At 59.6% G+C, this 19,821-nt stretch overlaps 1 protein-coding gene across 1 annotated transcript in view; it reads left to right on the top strand.

The window, feature by feature from the left end:
- Window positions 1-19,663, top strand: part of DNAH1 (dynein axonemal heavy chain 1) — a 67,818-nt gene extending 48,155 nt beyond the window's left edge. The window contains exons 48-79 of the mRNA XM_045530053.1: window positions 10-188; window positions 1,136-1,366; window positions 2,407-2,603; window positions 3,083-3,218; window positions 4,167-4,375; window positions 4,595-4,766; window positions 5,189-5,380; window positions 5,706-5,816; window positions 6,585-6,770; window positions 7,134-7,325; window positions 8,547-8,714; window positions 8,798-8,989; window positions 9,124-9,255; window positions 9,758-9,883; window positions 10,542-10,661; window positions 10,745-10,894; window positions 11,005-11,165; window positions 11,993-12,218; window positions 12,333-12,528; window positions 12,847-12,998; window positions 13,958-14,154; window positions 14,396-14,540; window positions 14,805-14,963; window positions 15,045-15,176; window positions 15,949-16,119; window positions 16,193-16,372; window positions 16,441-16,617; window positions 17,277-17,447; window positions 17,605-17,735; window positions 18,083-18,434; window positions 18,745-18,979; window positions 19,496-19,663. Of these exons, the coding sequence (XP_045386009.1) occupies window positions 10-188; window positions 1,136-1,366; window positions 2,407-2,603; window positions 3,083-3,218; window positions 4,167-4,375; window positions 4,595-4,766; window positions 5,189-5,380; window positions 5,706-5,816; window positions 6,585-6,770; window positions 7,134-7,325; window positions 8,547-8,714; window positions 8,798-8,989; window positions 9,124-9,255; window positions 9,758-9,883; window positions 10,542-10,661; window positions 10,745-10,894; window positions 11,005-11,165; window positions 11,993-12,218; window positions 12,333-12,528; window positions 12,847-12,998; window positions 13,958-14,154; window positions 14,396-14,540; window positions 14,805-14,963; window positions 15,045-15,176; window positions 15,949-16,119; window positions 16,193-16,372; window positions 16,441-16,617; window positions 17,277-17,447; window positions 17,605-17,735; window positions 18,083-18,434; window positions 18,745-18,979; window positions 19,496-19,617 (5,600 nt within the window). The 3' untranslated portion in view covers window positions 19,618-19,663. The remainder of the gene's footprint in view (window positions 1-9; window positions 189-1,135; window positions 1,367-2,406; window positions 2,604-3,082; window positions 3,219-4,166; window positions 4,376-4,594; window positions 4,767-5,188; window positions 5,381-5,705; window positions 5,817-6,584; window positions 6,771-7,133; window positions 7,326-8,546; window positions 8,715-8,797; window positions 8,990-9,123; window positions 9,256-9,757; window positions 9,884-10,541; window positions 10,662-10,744; window positions 10,895-11,004; window positions 11,166-11,992; window positions 12,219-12,332; window positions 12,529-12,846; window positions 12,999-13,957; window positions 14,155-14,395; window positions 14,541-14,804; window positions 14,964-15,044; window positions 15,177-15,948; window positions 16,120-16,192; window positions 16,373-16,440; window positions 16,618-17,276; window positions 17,448-17,604; window positions 17,736-18,082; window positions 18,435-18,744; window positions 18,980-19,495) is intronic.
- Window positions 19,664-19,821: the final 158 nt, after the last annotated feature.

Genomic DNA, 19,821 nt, shown 5'->3' with positions numbered 1-19,821 from the left:
TTCCCCCAGCCGGGGCCCCCCACATCGCCCACTTCACAGAGCCCCTTGTGGAAGCCACCATCGTGGTATATGCCACCATCACCTCCCAGCTGCTGCCCACTCCAGCCAAGTCCCACTACACTTTCAACCTGAGGGACCTCTCCAAAGTCTTCCAGGGCATGCTCATGGCCGAACCAGCCAAGGTCGAGGTGAGGATCTGGCAGGCACCCTCACCAGGGGCCTGCGCTGCCCTCGCTGTCCTCCCTGGCCCCACCAGTTTCAGGTCTTCCTGCCCAAACAGGCCCTGAGGGGGCTGGGCCCTCAAGAGCCCAGCCTTGGTGCAGCTGACCCCTATCTTGTGGCAAAACTCGTGCCTGGGGCCGGGGAGGGAGCCAGGGAAGGACAGGGAGAAAGAGGGTTTCCGGTGGAGGCCCTGTGTGTGAGGAGGCTTGGGAGAGTGGGCAGGGGAGTGGGCTGTCAGGGGCACTGGGGGCTGGAGGGGCCAGGATGGAGCTCAGGCTCTGTCTGAAGGGTGACAGGGAGCCATGGGGGGGTGAGCAGGGACAGACTTGCCCTTTGGAATGGGACTGGGCATGTACGTGGAGCCCAGGGCTGGAAAGATGGGGCAAACAGGACAGGGCCAGCCCTGGCCTTGCTGAGCTTGTAGCCAGTGGAGTCAAGAGAAGAGCCTGGGGGTCCAGCCCCTGGGGGAGGGGCCAGGGAAGGGATGGAGAGTCAGAGATTTGTGAAGTCCCGTCCTCGGGCTTGAGTGGTCAGATGTGGGGTGTTGGGAGGGTGTGAGGAGAATCAAGCTCTTGGGCTTGGGGTGAGGGGAGCCATGGGAGCTAAAAGAGGGGGAAGTGATGATCTGAGGTGCTCGTGGCCAGCTAGTGGAGCTGGGTGCCTGGGGGCGCTTGGCCAACTGGACCAGGAGCCCGGGGTGTGGAGAGGCCCTGGCAGTGCCATGCGACGTGCTCAGTTCTGCGTCAGTCAACAGACGCACCTTCCAGCAGCCCCCACGGGGCCGTGGCCAGGCTGTGGTGGGAGGCCAGGCCCAGATGAGGGGTCCAGGAGCTGTGGCCCCCCCTCCTGGGGCTTTGAGGAATGGCTGAGGCCCCAGGGCCGAGGGCACGTGCTGACGCTGGGGCTGCCGCAGGACAAGGTGCAGCTGCTGCGGCTGTGGTATCACGAGAACTGCCGCGTGTTCCGCGACCGACTGGTGAACGACGAGGACCGCAGCTGGTTCGACCAGCTCCTCAAGAGCCGCATGGAGCAGTGGGAGGTGACCTTCAAGGAGGTCTGCCCCTTCCAGCCCATTCTTTACGGGGACTTCATGTCGCCAGGCTCCGACGTCAAATCCTACGAGCTCATCACCAATGAGACTAAGGTGAGGGGCCCAGGCGGGCGCCCTACCCCTGGCGCGGGCCCAGGCCCTCTGCAGTCCCCACTAACAGAAGGGGCGGGACACTGGCACGCGCTGGCTCTCTCTGGGCCCCGCTTCCTCACCTGTCAAATGCGCAGCCAGCAGGCCTGCTCCACCGGCTCTAAGAACAAGCCTGTGGCTCAGCTGGGACAGGCTCCATAAACAGGGCCATACCGTGCCCGTTTGAGGGCTGTCATCCCACTACAGTGGGGCCACAGGGACCCTGGGGACACAGGTCTTAGTCAGGACCCCAGGGAAGCAGGGCAGAGGCCTCAGTCAGTGGCCTCCGAGCTGCATGGCTGAAGTGGGCCTCCAAGCAGTTCCTCTCCACACACGCCCTCTCCCAGTTCCCAGGAGCTCCCCCAGGCTCAGTACAGCCTAGTGCGCCCCAGGGGACCAGGCAGGGCTCTGACCCTGGCCCTCAGGCCCCATTCAGGCAGACCTGGCTTGTTAAGGCCCGGCATCCTCCACGCACAGGAGGAGCAGTACCAGCAATGGGAGGGGTGAGCCCCCTGGCAGGGAGGGTGTCGGTACGTAGGGTTCCAACCAGTGAACCCAGGGCTGGAGTCACCCCAAAAGTAGCAGCAGGTGAGTTCCTACAAGGGACTGTCCCAACCCACCCCTTGATGGGGCTGCTTGAGATTCCAAAGAGAGAAACACTAAATGCCAGGGCGATTGGTCCAAAGCATTTATTAGGAGAGATGAAGATGTCCTGCCTAGGCCTGTCCACAATGAGGGGTGTGGAGGGGGAGATCATATGAGGGTTAAGGAATTTGGCAGGGCGAGGCTCACTTCTACGTGCTTAGTAACATGGTTGATCCTTCAGTATTTTAAGCAACAATCTAAATAATTTTATCAGTGCCTGGGAACGTTCAAGGCCCCGGCTAGGGTTCGAACCCGCAGGGGAAAACACGCAGTTGGCCAGGTCACAGAGAAAAAGGCAGGGGACCTGGGAGCCCTACAGTAGAGAGCCCGCTTTCCCGCCCCTGCCCCCGGCTCTGCAGATGATGCAGGTGATCGAGGAGTACATGGAGGACTACAACCAGATCAACACGGCCAAGCTGAAGCTGGTGCTTTTCATGGATGCCATGAGCCACATCTGCCGCATCAGCCGCACTCTGCGCCAGGCGCTGGGCAACGCACTCCTGCTGGGCGTGGGCGGCAGTGGCCGCAGCTCCCTCACCCGGCTCGCCTCGCACATGTGAGGGCCCCAGGCGCGGCGGGCACTAGGTGGCCAGTGGTGGACTGTCGGCTTGACCCATGTGTTCTTCCACAGTGGTGGAAGCTAGGGGCAGCCCTGCGGCAGACCCACCCAGGCTGTGGGCTTCTGAAAGGCAGGGGAGCAGGACCTGGGCTCCAAAGAGAGGCCGCAGCAGTGCCCGGGGTGCTGCAGAGAGGGAGGGCAGCTGGGGCTTGCAGAGGGATGCCTAGGGGAGGTGGCCACAGGCTGCTCTCAGAATCAGAGCTGGGTGGCTGGGAGGGAAGCACCTTCCAGGCTAAGGGAACAGCTTGAGCAAAGGCCTGGAGGCAAGAGAGCAGGTTCAGGGCCTGGAGAGTCTGCAGCTCTGCCCGGGATGGGAGCAAGAGTCCAGATGGTCAGGGTGGGGTCTAGGTACCCACCAGCCCTCCCTGCCTGGCCCCGACCCCCTGGCACACCTCAACCCGCACTCCTGCTTCCAGGGCCGAGTATGAGTGCTTCCAGATTGAGCTATCCAAGAACTACGGCATGTCTGAGTGGCGTGAAGATGTCAAGAAGGTCCTGCTCAAGGCAGGCCTGCACAGCCTGCCAGTCACCTTCCTGTTCTCAGACACCCAGGTGCCACCACCACGGCAAGAGCAGGGCTCAGGGCAGGCTGCACACAGCCTCATCCCAGTGTAGCATCCTGGAAGGGGGTCAGTCCTTCACGCCCAGCTCACTGTCAGTTGGGCAGATCTTGAAAGGGACCACTGGGACCAGGTGGGGCCACAGACGGGCAAGTTAGGAGCATGGGGCCAAACCCAACCTCCCAGAGCTAAGGGGGTTATAGATCATAACTTATGTCCCAAGAGCAACGAATGGCCTGGCACCCCACTCACTGACCAACAGTTGCCCACCTCAAGGACACAGGACTTGTGCCCAAAGTGCTGGGACGCGAGGCTCCCCTCTTGGGGATTGCTTCCTCTGGGGCTCCCTGGGAACAAGGCCCCTGCCCAGGTCTCTGAGAGGAAGAGAGGTTGCTGCTCTCAGGCCACAAGACGAGTGCAGATCTTCAGCCTGGCTGGTGGGCAGGGTTGGGCTCAGGGGCCTAGGCTGAAGCCCCAGAATGTGCCCCACCCTGGACAAAAGCCCCTCTGCTTCCCACCCCTGTCCTGACCCCAGGGATCCCTGCAGGCAGCCACTGAGTTAGTCAGGAAAGCGAGGATGCCCAGGCCATGTGAGCCAGACAAGGACCCATCTCTGCCTGTGGCCATGGTTTCCTCCTGTGAGTAAACTGAGGCATGGAGAGAGGCCTGGAACGTGAGGAGGGAGATGTCCTGTCCCCTACCCAGACCCGGGCCCTGCCACAGCCCAGTGCTTATGTTCAGAGCCTCCACAGTGGGGCAGGCCCAGGTGCAAGTCCTAGACTATGACTATGAGGTCACTTATGAGGTCACCAGTGTATGAATTCTCCGAGCCTTAGTGGCAGAGTCTGTCAAATGGGGCTGTTGTGAAGGTCCAGTGAGACCATGGCTGTGGAGTCCAACACGCAGGGGCTTAGCTCCCCGACCATGTTCTCCTCCCCAGATCAAGAACGAGTCCTTCCTGGAAGACATCAACAACGTCCTAAACTCAGGTGACATTCCCAACATCTACACCGCGGACGAGCAGGACCAGATCATGAACACCATGCGGCCCTACATCCAGGAGCAGGGTCTGCAGCCTACCAAGGCCAACCTCATGGCGGCCTACACCGGGCGTGTGCGCAGCAACATCCACATGGTCCTGTGCATGAGGTACGGCAGCTGTCGTCAGGCCGGACTGGGGCAGCAGGGCTCGGCGGGTGGGGCTGGCCCCAGGGACACTTGGGCGTGGCCAGCGTGCCACTGGGCCCAGGCTGCTGTGCTGTTGCGTCCTGGCTGCTACGCCACAGGGCTGTGGGAGGGCCCTGGGTTCTGGGTTCCTGGGGCCTTAGTCAGTGTCTCTGGGCCTCATTTGGATCCCCGGCTTCCCAGCCCCATCGGAGAGGTCTTCCGAGCTCGCCTGAGGCAGTTCCCCTCCCTGGTCAACTGCTGTACTATCGACTGGTTTAACGAGTGGCCTGGAGAGGCGCTGGAGTCTGTGGCCACCAGGTTTCTAAATGAGATCCCAGAACTGGAATCCTCCTCTGAAGTAATTAGAGGACTGGTAGGTGCCTTGGTGAGGAGCAAGCCCTCGGGGGAGCTGTTAAGTTTGTGGCATGGGCTCGGGATCACTGAGGCCTGGGAGAAAGTCCCGGGCCCACCCCAAGGGTAAGCCTTGGTCAGACGGCTTCCCCTGTCTCAGCCTCAGTTTCCTCATCTGTAAAATGGGGAGTGCTGTAGGTTGTCATGGTGCTGGGCACATAGCTACTCAGTTGCTGTCTCCCTTATTGCCTGAGGGCCTCATGGCAGCTTTCTTGCAAGAGCCCCTCACACAGCTCCAGAGACCACAGGAGGATCGTGAGAGGCATGGAGGTCCCTGCCACGTTCCTTCCTTCGGACCAGGCTGCAGTGGCTTCGTGGGCGCCCGGGGCCCTGTCTTTGCTGGGGCCTCTACACGGCTGGCCTTAGTGGTCCCCCTCCCCGCAGATTCAGGTCTGTGTGCATATTCACCAGTCCGTGGCCAAGAAATGTGTGGAGTACCTGGCAGAGCTGGCCCGCCACAACTACGTGACCCCCAAGAGCTACCTGGAGCTGCTCAATACTTTCTCCATCCTCATCAAGCAGAAGAAGTTGGAGCTGAAAACTGCCAAGAACCGCATGAAGAGTGGCCTTGACAAGGTGGGTCCCGGCGAGGCCTCGAGGACCACGGCTGGCTGCCTCAGCCCAGGGCATCCCAGCTGGTCTGTCACGCCACAGCCCGCGGGGTTTCAGTGGGTGGCCGTCCCCTTTGTTGAAAGAATAAAAGTTGCCAGCCAAAGGCACTAAAGCAGGGCACCCACAAATTCTTGGGGAACTGACCCCTTTCCCCCTGGGTCCACTGGGCAACCTGAGGGCCACGGAAGCTGCCACCCACGGCCTCTCTCTCATGAATGGGGCCAGCCCAGTAGGCCGGCTCCCTCTGTCCCCTGTCACACCTGTTTTCCTTTCTGTGCCCCAACCCCAGCTGCTGCGCACTGCGGAGGATGTGGCCAGGATGCAGGAGGATCTGGAGATCATGCGCCCCCTGCTGGAGGAGGCTGCCAAGGACACCATACTCACCATGGATCAGATCAAGGTTGGGGGTGCTCCTGGGGCCCCCCCCCGTCTGAGGATGCTCGACAGCTCCATACAATCACACGATCGATTGCTTCCTGACCGCTGCAAGTTGTTCAGCCCTTGTGTGCCCCGGTTTCCTCATTCAGTGGTCATTCATTCATTCATTCATTCAAGAAATGTTTGGTCAGAACCTATCCTGTGGCAGACACTGCCCTGGGCAGGGGACGCGTGAAAAGCAAGGCAGGGGAACCCAAGCAACCCCAGACAACACTGACATTCACAGCGCGACTGAGGGGCAGGGCTGCCACAGGCAGAGGTGCACACTCTACAGCACGAGGCCCCACGGTGGAGGGCCCCTCCTCACAGCAGACATGATAGATTCATATGTTCATTCTGACAGAAGTAGTCAGGTGTCCTGCTCTGCAAAGTCAGTGCATTGCAAAATCTTCCAGCAGATGGAAAGAAGATGGAAGAAAGGTGGGAGGAGGGCCTTTCTCTGTCTTGCATGAGGTGTCTGAGGGAGCCCTGCCCTGTGGGACACTTATGCTCAAATCCGTAAAGCCCTGAGCCCCATGCCAGGCTCGTGGTGAGTACTCAGGACATGGAAGGGGCTCCTGGTGTTCCCAGATCTCCGTGGCCTGTCGTAGCTGGAGGGCTGTTGCAGAGCAGGGCAGTGCTCATTTCCTTCCTTCTGGGGAGACTGAGACGCGGAGAGGAGAAAGGGGAGGAGGGCAGGCCTGGGCCTGCCACTGGCCCCCAGCTGGACTCTCCCTGGCTCCCACCCCAGGTGGATACGGCCATCGCTGAGGAGACCCGGAATTCAGTGCAGGAAGAAGAGATGAAGGCCAATGACAAGGCCAGGAAGGCACAAGCTATTGCCGACGATGCCCAGAAGGATCTGGACGAGGCGCTGCCAGCCCTGGACGCAGCCCTGGCCAGCCTGCGCAACCTCAACAAGAACGATGTGACTGAGGTGGGCAGCTGGGCGCCTGGAACTCCCTCCCACATCCCTCTCTGCTGTCCTCTTGAGTCCTAGTCCACAGGCCCTTCCTCGGCACATCCCTTGGGGACCATGCACCAAGAGGAGAGGGCAGAACTTGGGCTGGAACCCAGCTGCCTATCCTGCCCTCCTTGTACCGGCCCCCAGGGCCCAGGCAGGCACATGGGGACCAGGAGAGCAGGAGGAGCCACAGGCTGAGGCTGGGTCTGGGTACACCCTTTGTCCTGTGGTGGTAGGGACTTGGTTGGTGGGGCCAACCTTTCTGGCAAGGTCCCTGCCTAGGGATACCCACTGGTGATGGGTCTTCCCCTTCCCCACCCGTGGTTTGGCCCACAGGTGCGTGCCATGCAGAGGCCACCCCCAGGCGTGAAGCTGGTCATAGAAGCTGTGTGCATCATGAAGGGCATCAAGCCCAAGAAGGTTCCTGGAGAGAAACCAGGCACCAAGGTGGATGATTACTGGGAGCCAGGCAAGGGGCTGCTGCAGGACCCAGGCCGCTTCCTCGAGAGCCTCTTCAAGTTTGACAAGGTGAGCAGGCCAGGCATCCGGGCCAGCCCGGGAGTGAGGACAGGACCAGACAGGGCAGTGGAGCCGGAGGGGAGCCTGTCCCACCACAGCATCTGCGTGTGCCATGGTCTCTGTCTGGTCTCTGCCCACAGAGTCAGCCCACAGCTGACTGGGACCAGAGCCTGGCCCCGAGGAGCTCTCGGTCTGGGGTGGTGACAGACAGACCCACCAACAGATGGGTACTGAGGAAATTGGGACCAGGCGGCCCCACAGGATGTCACCCACAGTCACTCTGAGGCTCCACAGCCTGGAGATTCTTTCATGCCCTTTCCTCCCTGCAACCCCGTAGCCTTAGCCAAGACGGTCCCCATGTGCTCAGTCATCACGTCTCTCCCTCGGCTTCAGCATCTGAGCTTTCTTTGTCTCTGAGTTTCTCTGTCCATCTGGGGCTGTCAGCGTCCCTGAGTGTGTGCTCTCTCAGGGGCTGTGCCAGAGTTAGGTCAGCCTGACGCCCACAGCCCTTTTGGAGGGCCCCTGTGTAGCTGCCTGTCCCACCTGGGCCGCTGCCTGCCACCACTTGTCAGAGTCTGCGCCCTGGGCACTTCCCACAGCCATCTCAGTAGCAGCTGGACCACCTGTGGTGCCCCCTCCCTCCTCCTCCTCTTCCACCAGATGGGAAACCAGAGGCCCTGCAGGCCTCATCAGGCTCCTCTGAGAAGCACCCTGAGAGCTTGTGAAAATGCACATTCTTGGGCCCCTCATGAACTACAGGGTTGGACTCTCCCTGGGTGGGACAATAGCCCTGGAGGGTGCGGTAGGCTCTCGGGGTGGGAATTAATATTCCCTTGAACATGAGCCTGGCTGGCATCAGAACGACGCACCCCTTCCACCTGCTGGTGGTGTTGCCTTCAGGAGGCAGCCTGGTCTTCAGATGAGTTTTCAAATGGGGCCTTGTGTACTATCAGATCTTGAAGCTGCCACAGTTTTCCAAGGAAGAACTTTCTAATCATATTATCCAGAATTCTGGGGACAGAGAAGTTCCTTTTCTGGCCAGCCCTTCTGGGCTGTGCTGTTCCTTAAGGAGAAGCCCGTCTCTACTAGGGCCTGCACGGGGCATGGGGCATAGAAGCAGGACCAAGGTGTCCCTCAGCAGGCCCCACCTCCCAGCAGAGCTCCCCCCCGCCCCCACCCCCCCGCCACCCTTGAGAAGCAGCCTCCTGAGGCCCAGCGTTCCCACCCCAGGACAACATTGGGGAGGCAGTGATCAAAGCCATCCAGCCATACATTGACAACGAAGAGTTCCAGCCAGCCGCCATTGCCAAGGTGTCCAAGGCCTGCACCTCCATCTGCCAGTGGGTGCGCGCCATGCACAAGTACCACTTCGTGGCCAAGGCCGTGGAGCCCAAGCGGGTGAGGGCTGAGCAGAGCTGGTGGGGGTGGGCTCCCCTCCCTGGCGTATGGTGAGCTAGCCCCACACCTTCTGCCCTCTGCAGCAAGCCCTGCAGGAAGCCCAGGACGACCTAGAGGTGACGCAGCGGATCCTGGGGGAGGCAAAGCAGCGCCTTCTCGAGGTGGAGAACGGCATCGCCACCATGCAGGCCAAGTACCGAGAATGCATCGCTAAGAAGGAGGACCTGGAGCTGAAGTGTGATCAGTGTGAGCAGCGGCTGGGCCGCGCCGACAAGGTGTGCACTCTGCCAAGGCTGAAGGGCCTGGGGTGTGGGCGGGTCCTGGGGTGGCTGTCCCGACCCCCTTCCTGGCAGCCCCAGGCCCCCAGCCGAGCCTCTCAGAGCCCAACCCCGTGGGGCTGCCTCTGCAGCTCATCAACGGGCTGTCGGACGAGAAGGTGCGCTGGCAGGAGACGGTGGAGAACCTGGAGTACATGCTCAACAACATCTCCGGTGACATGCTGGTGGCTGCCGGCTTTGTGGCCTACTTGGGCCCCTTCACGGTAGGGAGCCCCCAGCTCTGCCCAAAGAGGCCCTTCCTTTCCGCCTTACCTCCATGAGGGGCCTGCAGGGCAGCTCTCCCCTCACTCAGCCGCCCAGCGCGCCTGTAGCAGGCACCCTCTCAGAGGCAGGCGCTGCGAGGCGCTGGGGCCCCGGCAGCACACAGAAAGCCAGCAAACCCACCTAGCGGGAGCTCACACTTCCACACTTGCTCTGTGCTGGGTGCTGTTCTGTTCTAAACACTCTATCCATGTATTCTATTTAGTCCTTGCAGCCACTTTTACGGGTAGGCATTGTTAGTATCATGCCCATTTCACAAATGGGGGGCTGAGGTTTGTGGAGGCCAAGGAAGTCACCCAAAGTGGGACTAGAATGCAGGCATCTGGCTCCACATCTGAGCTCTTGACCCCTGTGTGCAACTGCTGAGTGCTGTGGTGTAGCGGAAGGCGGAGAGTGTTCCCTGGGTGTCATGGAGTGGTGGCCCTGAGTCTGGCATCTCCCCAGGGCCAGTACCGCACAGTGCTCTACGACAGCTGGGTCAAGCAGCTCATAACCCACGATGTTCCACACACCTCTGAGCCCACACTGATCGGGACACTGGGGAACCCTGTGAAGATTCGCTCGTGGCAGGTGCCCACCCTAGGGGCAGGAGTGACCAGACAGGGCCTGTGCCATAGTCCAGGCTGGGCCAGGAGCCTCCTGCCTCCCTTCCAGGGCCCGAACCCTCCTCTGAACCCTCCTGGGCCCAGCAAGAGGGTGGTGGGCGGGAGAGGAGAGGAAAGCTGGGCGAATGTGGCTCAGATGCTAGCTAAATGTGGGCAGCGGGCTTATGGGATTCTTTTAGGACTGTGGGGTGGGGGTTGGGGAGCAGTGTCCAGAGTGAGGGTTAAGAAAGGTTTCCTAAAAGAAGTTGTGTCTGAAGGGCAGGGAGAGTTGGCAAAGGGAGAGAAGAGGCTGTAGGCAGAGGCTGAGCACGGACAAAGGCTGGGAGGCTTGGTAGGGTGGGGCCCCGTGAAGATGGTCCCACGGAGTGAGGGACTCAGCAGGCAAGAGGACAGAAAGGCCCAGCAAAGGAGGGCACCAGGAGCCAGGCCAGGAGCCGGAGAGAGGCAGAGGGTCCTGGGGGCTGAGACCTTGCCCACATTGTCACTTGCCCCCTACCTCCAAGGGGGGTGCAATAAGGAGAGGGAAGTCCACAGCCAGAGCACGAGGTTGGGAGTAGCTGATGCCCCAGGAGGCCCTGCTTGCATGAAAACCCTGACCCAGTCCCGTGCCTGGCCCTCCGCAGATCGCTGGCCTCCCCAACGACACACTGTCAGTGGAGAACGGGGTCATCAACCAGTTCTCCCAGCGCTGGACCCACTTCATTGACCCTCAGGGCCAGGCCAACAAGTGGATCAAGAATATGGTGAGCCCCCCCACTGGCACCACCCCCTGCCACCAGGCTGACTCTCAGCCCCTACAACCGCCACCTGCCCCCTTGCCCCACAGGAGAAGGACAGTGGCCTGGATGTGTTCAAGCTGAGTGACCGCGACTTCCTGCGCAGCATGGAGAACGCCATCCGCTTCGGCAAGCCATGTCTTCTGGAGAACGTGGGCGAGGAGCTGGACCCAGCCCTGGAGCCTGTGCTGCTCAAGCAGGTGGGCCTATGGGGGCTGGGGCCCTGGGGCCCGGACAGGGCAGAGGGCAGGTCCCTTCCCTGCCACACTGGTGAGGCTCAGGCCCTGCCCTTCCCACCCCCGCCCCACAGACATACAAGCAGCAGGGGAACACCGTGCTGAAGCTGGGGGACACAGTGATCCCCTACCACGAGGACTTCAGGATGTACATCACCACCAAGCTCCCCAACCCACACTACACACCTGAGATCTCCACCAAACTTACCCTCATCAACTTCACCCTGTCACCCAGGTAAGCCCCCACCCCCCGGGACACCAAGCATGAGTGCCGCCTCCACCTTCCTGGCTGCCCTTCTCCCACCCCAGGCCAGGACTCAGTGGGACTTTCCCTGACTCAAAGCCTCTGCCAGTTTCCTCCCAGAGGAAGGCATTCCAGGCCTTTTGAGCCCCTCTGCCAGCCCCCCTTACCTGCCCCCATTTCCACCTAAGAACCCTTGCCCCCAACCCATCTGGATCCTTGGTTAGGGTCCCTAGCTTCCCTGGCCAGCACCAGCCCTGCCCCCTCCAGGCACACTTCCTCTCCAGCTTAGCCCTTGCCAGGCCCCTGTGCCCTCACCCCCAGAGCTGTCCCAGAGCCCTGAGCTGGGCACAGTCTGGCTCCCTGAACCCAACCCCTGCTTCCTCCCCTTGCTGCCATGAGCCCAGGCTCCGTGGCTTTTGCTGGTCACCCATACAGAGCCCACACCCCACAGGCCTGCTCCATGCCACGGCCTCCATTCCAGTGGGCACTATGAACCACTCCACAAGCCAGGGGGTGAAAATGCCCTAAGGCCTGTCCCTATGGGTCACCCACAGCTCCCTCCTGCTGGGGAGGTGTCTGGAGACCCCAGCAGGTCACACATCCAACTGGCTGGCCCCTGCTAGGATTCCAGGCTGCCACCCGAGGTCTCACTGAGAACTGGTCACTGTGAAGGTAGGGTGTGCACTAGTCCTTAGCCTGAGACGGAGGCTAGGCCTCCCAGGCTGACACCGGCAAGGATGCCAGGCTCTTAGAGCCCCAAGGGTGGCCCTCCAGGGCCCACCAAGTATTACAGACGTGGTGTCTCCTGCCGCTGGCAGTGGCCTGGAGGACCAGCTACTGGGCCAGGTAGTGGCTGAGGAGCGACCCGACCTGGAGGAGGCCAAGAACCAGCTGATTATCAGTAACGCCAAGATGCGTCAGGAGCTGAAAGACATCGAAGATCAGATCCTGTACCGGCTCAGCTCCTCTGAGGGCAACCCCGTGGATGACATGGAGCTCATCAAGGTGCTGGAAGCTTCTAAGATGAAGGCTGGTGAGATCCAGGTCAGCAACTGCCTGCCCACCCCACCTGCCCCAGGCCTGCCCCACCCCTCACCTACCTCTGCCTTCCGCTCTGCCGGCCTGCCCGGGCCTGACCTTCCTCCCACCACACCCCAGGCCAAGGTCAGAATTGCAGAGCAGACAGAGAAGGACATCGACCTCACACGCATGGAGTACATACCTGTGGCCGTCCGCACCCAGATCCTCTTCTTCTGCGTGTCTGACCTGGCCAACGTGGACCCCATGTACCAGTACTCCCTCGAGTGGTTTCTCAACATCTTCCTCTCGGGCATCGCCAACTCAGAGAGGGCAGGTAGTGCTGGTGCTGGCGCAAACGAGGGTCCCACTCCAACGTAGACATGACCCCTGTGGACACATTTCCATTGTGAGATATACACATGTAAACTCACGCTCACGTTCACCTGAACACACTCTCGTATCCAACTCACAGTACGTAAGAACATCACACACCCCTCCTTGGAGCCCCTTCACTGGGAACACCAAGTGACCCAAAGGGAGGCCCAGGCTGCCCCTATGGCTGCTGGGGGGGCGGCTAGGCTGGGCTGGACACCAGGGATCTGCCTTCTTCTCACCTCTCTCCACACCCTGCCATCACCTCCGTGCCCTGCAGACCACCTCAAGAAGCGCATCAGCAACATCAATCGCTACCTGACCTACAGCCTCTACAGCAACGTCTGCCGCAGCCTGTTTGAGAAGCACAAGCTGATGTTCGCCTTCCTGCTGTGTGTCCGCATCATGATGAACGAGGGCAAGATCAACCAGGTGCATGGGCAGTGAGACGGCTGGGTGGGCGGCCAGCCCTTGCTGCGGGCCTGGGAACAGGGTGGAAGGAAAGGGAAAGCTAGGCACGAGGCACAGCAAGAGCAAAGGGGCAGAGGACACACAATTCCTTGGTTAAAAACAGCCAGCTGGCCAGGCATGGTGGCTCATGCCTATAATCCCAGCACTTTGGGAGGCCAAGGTGGGAGGATTGCCTGAGGCCATGAGTTCAAGACCAGCCTGGGCAACATATCGAGACCCTGAGACCCCGTCGCTATAAAAAATTTAAAAATTAGCCAGGTATGGTGGTACACACCTGTAGTCCCAGCTACTCGGGAGGCTAAGGCAGAAGGATCACTTGAGCCCAGGAGTTCAAGGCCACAGTGAGCTATGATTGTGCCATTGCATTCCAGCCTGGGTGACAGTGAGACCCTATCTCTAAAAAACTTTTAAAAATTTAAATTTAAATTTAAAAACCAGCCAGAATACCCTGAGTTAACTGTGAGCTGTGATGCTGTGCACTCTGAGAAGGTTCACAGAGTGTGTGGGTGAGCACAGAGACTGTCCCCTGGGACAGACTGTCCTGAGCCTGTCACACCTTTTTGGCCAGGAGCGCACTCTCAAGAAGCCCCAGGTATTATGTGGTGTATTGGAAAGCCCTGCCAACATAGTGGGAGTGACAGCCACCACTGCTAGAGCCCTGTGTGCCTGGCACCAGGCTCTTGCCTGGAAAGCAGTTGGAGTTCTGCTTTGTCCTACTTTTCAAATAGGAGACTGAGGCCTTGAGAGGTCCAATCCTTTGCCCTAAGGGCACACAACCAGGAAAAGGTGGAGTGAGGACACTGTTCGACTGCCACCCCCAAGGGGGGCTAAATTTCCCCGGGTGAGGGTGGTAGGGTGCACAGAGGTGGGGAACAACTGGCCACAGGCCCTGGCACCAGCCTCCCCCTGTCCCCTGCTAGAGTGAGTGGCGCTACCTCCTGTCTGGGGGCTCCATCCAGACCGTGACTGCGAATCCTGCACCAGACTGGCTGTCAGACCGGGCCTGGCAAGACATCCTGGCACTCTCGAACCTACCAGCCTTTTCCTCCTTCTCCTCTGACTTTGTGAAGCACCTCTCAGAATTCCGGATCATCTTTGACAGCCCTGAGCCCCACCGGTTAGCGAGGTCCCAGAGTATGGCAGGATGGGCATATCAAGGGGGGAGACCCTAGGAAAAGACCTGCCCAGGAGCCTTGTCTGAGGGGCCACACAAGTTGCCCTGAAGCTGTGGCCACATCTCTTCTGTGCTCCCAACCCTGTGTCCCTGGGCTACCTCCCCTGCTGTCTGGCCAGCAGACTCCCTGGGGCCAGTGACCTCCCACAGGCCAGCTCTCAGGGAGATGTGGGCACCGTTGCAGGCAGCCTTTGCCTGGCATCTGGGACCAGTACCTGGACCAGTTCCAGAAGCTTCTAGTCCTCCGCTGCCTTCGTGGGGACAAGGTTACCAACGCCATGCAGGATTTTGTGGCTACCAACCTGGAACCACGCTTCATTGAGCCCCAGGCAAGTGCTGGCACCCAGGCAGGACTGGCACCCTGGGATAATGCCCAGCCCAGGTCCCAGGGCCCTGGCTGCACCTGGACATACTGCTTTGCAGCCTCAGCCAGACCGGGAATCCCGCCCACCCCGTAGTCTCTGGGAGATTCTGGGCCCCACCCAGCAGCCGCTCTGGGATCTCTCTGCAAACCCTAGGATCTCCCTCCCTTGCCCTGGTCCCTGTCTCTCTTCAGCCCCAGGTGGTCCCAGCATCTCTCCCTGCCCTTGCAGACCGCCAACCTATCAGTGGTGTTCAAAGACTCCAACTCCACCACACCCCTCATCTTTGTGCTGTCGCCTGGCACAGACCCTGCTGCTGACCTCTACAAGTTTGCCGAAGAGATGAAGTTCTCCAAGAAGCTCTCTGCCATCTCCCTGGGCCAAGGGCAGGTAAAGGTTAGGCAGGGAGGAAGGGCGTGGGCTGTGGGGGTGGGCCAGCTGGCTCCCCACCACCCAGTGCTCCCCACACAGGGCCCTCGGGCGGAAGCCATGATGCGCAGCTCCATAGAGAGGGGCAAGTGGGTCTTCTTCCAAAACTGCCACCTGGCACCAAGCTGGATGCCAGCCCTAGAACGCCTCATCGAGCACATCAACCCCGACAAGGTATGCTACCCTGCCTGTCACAGGCCCACTGGGGCCTCCCTGCTGAAGGGACACACAGTGCATCCATCAGGGACTGATGAGGCTTAAATGAGATGATCCTGCAGAGCACTCAGCCTAGCCCCAAGCACATAGCAAGCGCTCAGTAACTGAAACAAGTACCATGCACTGACTAGATCAATCTCAATGACCCTCTGAGTTACTGGTACAAGTGGTGATATGACTTGACCAGAGCCACCCAGCACAGATCAGTGACACTGTGGGAATTGCCAAAGCCCATATTCTTTTTTCTTTTTTCTTCTTTTTTTGAGACAGAGTCTCACTCTGTTGCCCGGGCTAGAGTGCCGTGGGGTCATCCTAGCTCACAGCAACCTCACACTCCTGGGCTCAAGCGATCCTACTGCCTCAGCCTCCTGAGTAGCTGGGACTACAGGCATGCGCCACCATGCCTGGCTACGTTTTTCTATATGTTTTAGTTGTCCAACTAATTTCTTTCTATTTTTTTAGTAGACATGGGGTCTTGCTCTTGCTCAGGCTGGTTTTGAACTCCTGCGCTCAAACGATCTGCCCACCTTGGCCTCCCAGAGTGCTAGGATTACAGGCATGAGCCACCATGCCCGGCCTAAAACCCCATATTCTTAACCCAGTTGTCCATGCAGCCTTGCTTGGCTGAGCCCAGGGGTGGAGTCCTAGGCTCCCTGGGTAGGAGAGACCCTGGTGTTGGGGTGGCCACCAGGTTTGGGTCTCAATGCTCATGTGGAGCCGTGGCCACCAGGTGCATCGAGACTTCCGCTTGTGGCTCACCAGCCTGCCCAGCAACAAGTTCCCAGTGTCCATCCTGCAGAATGGCTCCAAGATGACCATTGAGCCACCACGTGGCGTCAAGGCCAACCTGATGAAGTCCTACAGCAGCCTCAGTGATGACTTCCTCAACTCCTGTCGCAAGGTGAGGCACACTTGGGTGCACGCCCACCCTACCTGCCCCCATCCCCGCCCCTCACATCCCCCGCCTCCTGCAGGTGCTGGAGTTCAAGTCCCTGCTGCTGTCTCTGTGCCTGTTCCATGGGAATGCACTGGAGCGCTGTAAGTTTGGGCCCCTGGGCTTCAACATCCCCTACGAGTTCACAGACGGAGACCTGCGCATCTGCATCAGCCAGCTCAAGATGTTTCTGGACGAATATGATGACATCCCCTACAAGGTAGGCCGGGACAGGCTGGGAGCTGGGGGCTCTGGCACTTAGGGGACCCTCACCCACCTCCTCCACAGGTCCTCAAGTACACAGCAGGTGAGATCAATTATGGGGGCCGTGTCACTGATGACTGGGACAGGCGCTGCGTCATGAACATCCTGGAGGACTTCTACAACCCCGCTGTACTCTCCCCTGAGCACTGCTACAGCACCTCGGGTGTCTACCACCAGATCCAACCTACCTATGACCTTAACGTGAGCCCACCCTCAAGGGCATTGCGGGAGGGGCCTGCCAAACTGGGCTCCTGAGGTCCTGTGAACACCTTGGTGCTGGGTGAGAGGAGACATGGCCCCTGCCCTCCAGTAGCTTCTTCTCATTGATTAATCCATCCCACAAGGATAGCCAGGGTGAGGGAGGTGGAGTCAGTCCCTGCCCCCTGGAGTTTGGCTCTGGAGAGAGACGAACTCCCACTCAGCTCAGCCACTCCCTGAGTGTAATTATTCAGTGAGGGCTGTGGCAGACCTCCAAGATAGTAACCAGGCCGACTATGCAGTCAGGGAGGGCTCCCTGAGGAACATGTGTGGGGAGAGTCATGAGCCCGGGCTGTATTGGGAGGGTCATCATCAGTGCAAAGGGCCTGTGGCAGGAGGGAGCATGACAGGTTTGAGCCTCTGAATGGAGAAGCTGGGAGTAGACAGCAGTGAGAAGGGGAGTGAGAGGGAAGCAAGGGCCGCACCACATGGTGCCTTAGAGGCCATGGAGTCCCAAGAACAACAGGGACATGTGAAAGGGTTACAACCAGGGGTGACGAGTGGGGGACGTGACAAGTGGGGATGCACCCAACTGGAGGGTTACCCTGAAGGCTGCAGTAGAGCAAGGCAGGGGCTTCAGTTGCAGCCCTCCTACCTCCTAGGGCTACCTCTCCTACATCAAGAGCCTCCCACTCAATGACATGCCCGAGATCTTCGGCCTGCATGACAATGCCAACATCACCTTCGCCCAGAATGAGACGTTTGCCCTGCTGGGTGCCATCATCCAGCTGCAACCGAAATCATCCTCTGTGGGTGGCCAGGGCCAGGAAGAGGTGGGTAGTGGCAGGGGGCAGGGACCTGAGGGCTGGCGGGGGGCGGGGCTGGGCTCCACCATGCTGCCTGCAGGCCTGTGGAAGAAACTCTGCGTGTGGAATCCTACAAGGGTTAAGAGGGGCCAGCCCTGACTCCCAGTGCCCTTTGCCCCTGCAGATAGTACAGGACGTGGCCCAGAAGATTCTGCTCAAGGTACCTCAGCCTATCAACTTGCAATGGGTGATGGCCAAGTACCCCGTGCTGTATGAGGAATCAATGAACACAGTGCTGGTGCAAGAGGTCATTAGGTAATGCCCCTGCCACACATCCCACCCCGAGTCAGCAGCCACTGGACTGTAGAGAAATGGTGACAGGAGTCACTATGGGCCAGGCACCATGCCAAGTGCTATATATCCATCCTCTAACTCAGCCACATGTTTATTATTCTCATTTTATAGATGAGGCCCAGAAAAGGTTAAGTGACCTGTCCAGGTTCACACATTTCACAAGACCCAGAGCTGGAATCTGTACCCAGGCCACCTGATCCAGCTCTATGCTCTTAGCTGCTACTTTCTGCCATTGTTTCTCCTAGGGAGCATAGATACTACCACACAACCCCAACCCACTGCCCACTTCCTTGCCCCTGGCCCCATAGGTACAACCGGCTGCTGCAGGTGATCACACAGACGCTGCAAGACCTGCTCAAGGCACTCAAGGGGCTGGTGGTGATGTCCTTGCAGCTGGAACTGATGGCTGCCAGCCTGTATAACAATACCGTGCCTGAGCTCTGGAATGCCAAGGCCTACCCATCGCTCAAGCCGCTGTCCTCATGGGTCATGGACCTGCTGCAACGGCTGAAATTTGTGCAGGCCTGGATCCAAGGTGGCATCCCGGCTGTCTTCTGGATCAGTGGCTTCTTCTTCCCTCAGGCTTTCTTGACAGGCACTCTGCAGAACTTTGCCCGCAAATCTGTGATCTCCATCGACACCATCTCTTTCGATTTCAAGGTCTGGGCACAGCCAGGGCCAGGTCAGGTGACAGGCTAGGGTAAAGCCCAGGCAGGAAGGGGTACTGAGGCCACAGCTGGCTGGCAGTCAGGACACCCCTGAGCAGGAGGGTGGGGAGACCCAGGCCAGAAGAGGCCATGAGTCCCAGGGAAATCCACAAGGGCAGGACACAGTCAGAGGCTGCTGGCTGAAATGGTGGGAAAGTGATGGGCAGGCAGCACCTCTCAGGAGGGAGTTTGTGCCTCCTGACCCAAATCCTAACCCAGATTCTGGGTGTTGGTATGTGGGTACGTCTGTGTGCCCACCACAGGTGATGTCCCCGGCACCATCAGAGTTCAAGACAAGACCTGAAGTAGGGTGCTATATCCATGGACTGTTCCTAGAAGGTGCCCGCTGGGATCCAGTGGACTTCCAGCTGGCTGAATCTCGGCCCAAGGAGCTGTATACAGAGATGGCTGTTATCTGGCTCCTGCCAGTGCCCAACCGCAAGGCCCGGGACCGAGACTTCTACCTGTGCCCCATCTACAAGACACTGACCCGTGCTGGTACGGGGCCCAGGGCGGGAAGCCTACACTACTAGTGGGGGCCCACGAATGACCCAGCCCGGCCAGCCCAGCCCAAGCCAGTTAGACTGACACAGTTAGCCGAACAGGAAGGCCAACCGAGGTTTGGGCCAGGACAGATGCAGACAGGATAATGGCCAAGGGCTGGGATCACCTACTTGCCTCCCAGCAGATCCACCTTGGGTCCTGGGAGCCTATGAGTCCCAGCCTACCCTCGGGGGTTCGGAGGGGTAACTGAGGCCCAGAGCAGGGATGGGCTTGGGCCAGGTCTATCAGGCAATGACAAGTGGCATCAACTCTTCCATTCCCATCCTCAATCACTGGTGCAGTAACCCTGGGCACACTTAAGCCTTGGCTAGACCCACTCACCAGTCAGGTGAGGGACCCCTCCCTGTCCTCAGCTTAGTCTGCCAACCCCACTGGGCTTGCCGCTACCCTATCTCTGCTCTAGTCGTGACAGGGCATGACCTAAACTTTCCCCCTTCTTGCCTATCCCAGGAACACTATCAACCACAGGACACTCCACCAACTACGTCATTGCTGTGGAGATCCCCACCAACCAGCCCCAGCGACACTGGATAAAGCGTGGTGTGGCCCTCATCTGTGCCCTGGACTACTAGACTCAGACAGATGGGTCAGGGCCATTAAAGTTGAGCTTTCCAAGCAGTCCAGCTGTGCCTTAACTGCTTGCATGCAGCCCTCTGTAGGACTCACGGCCAGGGTGGGTGTAAGGGGCTACAGCAGCCTCGGCAGAGAATTCAATCAGCAGGGGATAGAGGGACAGAAGTAGCAGCTTTCCAAATGCAACAGGGGAGGAACATGTG

Source organism: Lemur catta, chromosome 18, assembly GCF_020740605.2.
Source record: "Lemur catta isolate mLemCat1 chromosome 18, mLemCat1.pri, whole genome shotgun sequence".
In the NCBI taxonomy this organism is placed as follows: Eukaryota; Metazoa; Chordata; class Mammalia; order Primates; family Lemuridae; genus Lemur; species Lemur catta.
This window is presented reverse-complemented; position numbering and strand designations above follow the sequence as displayed.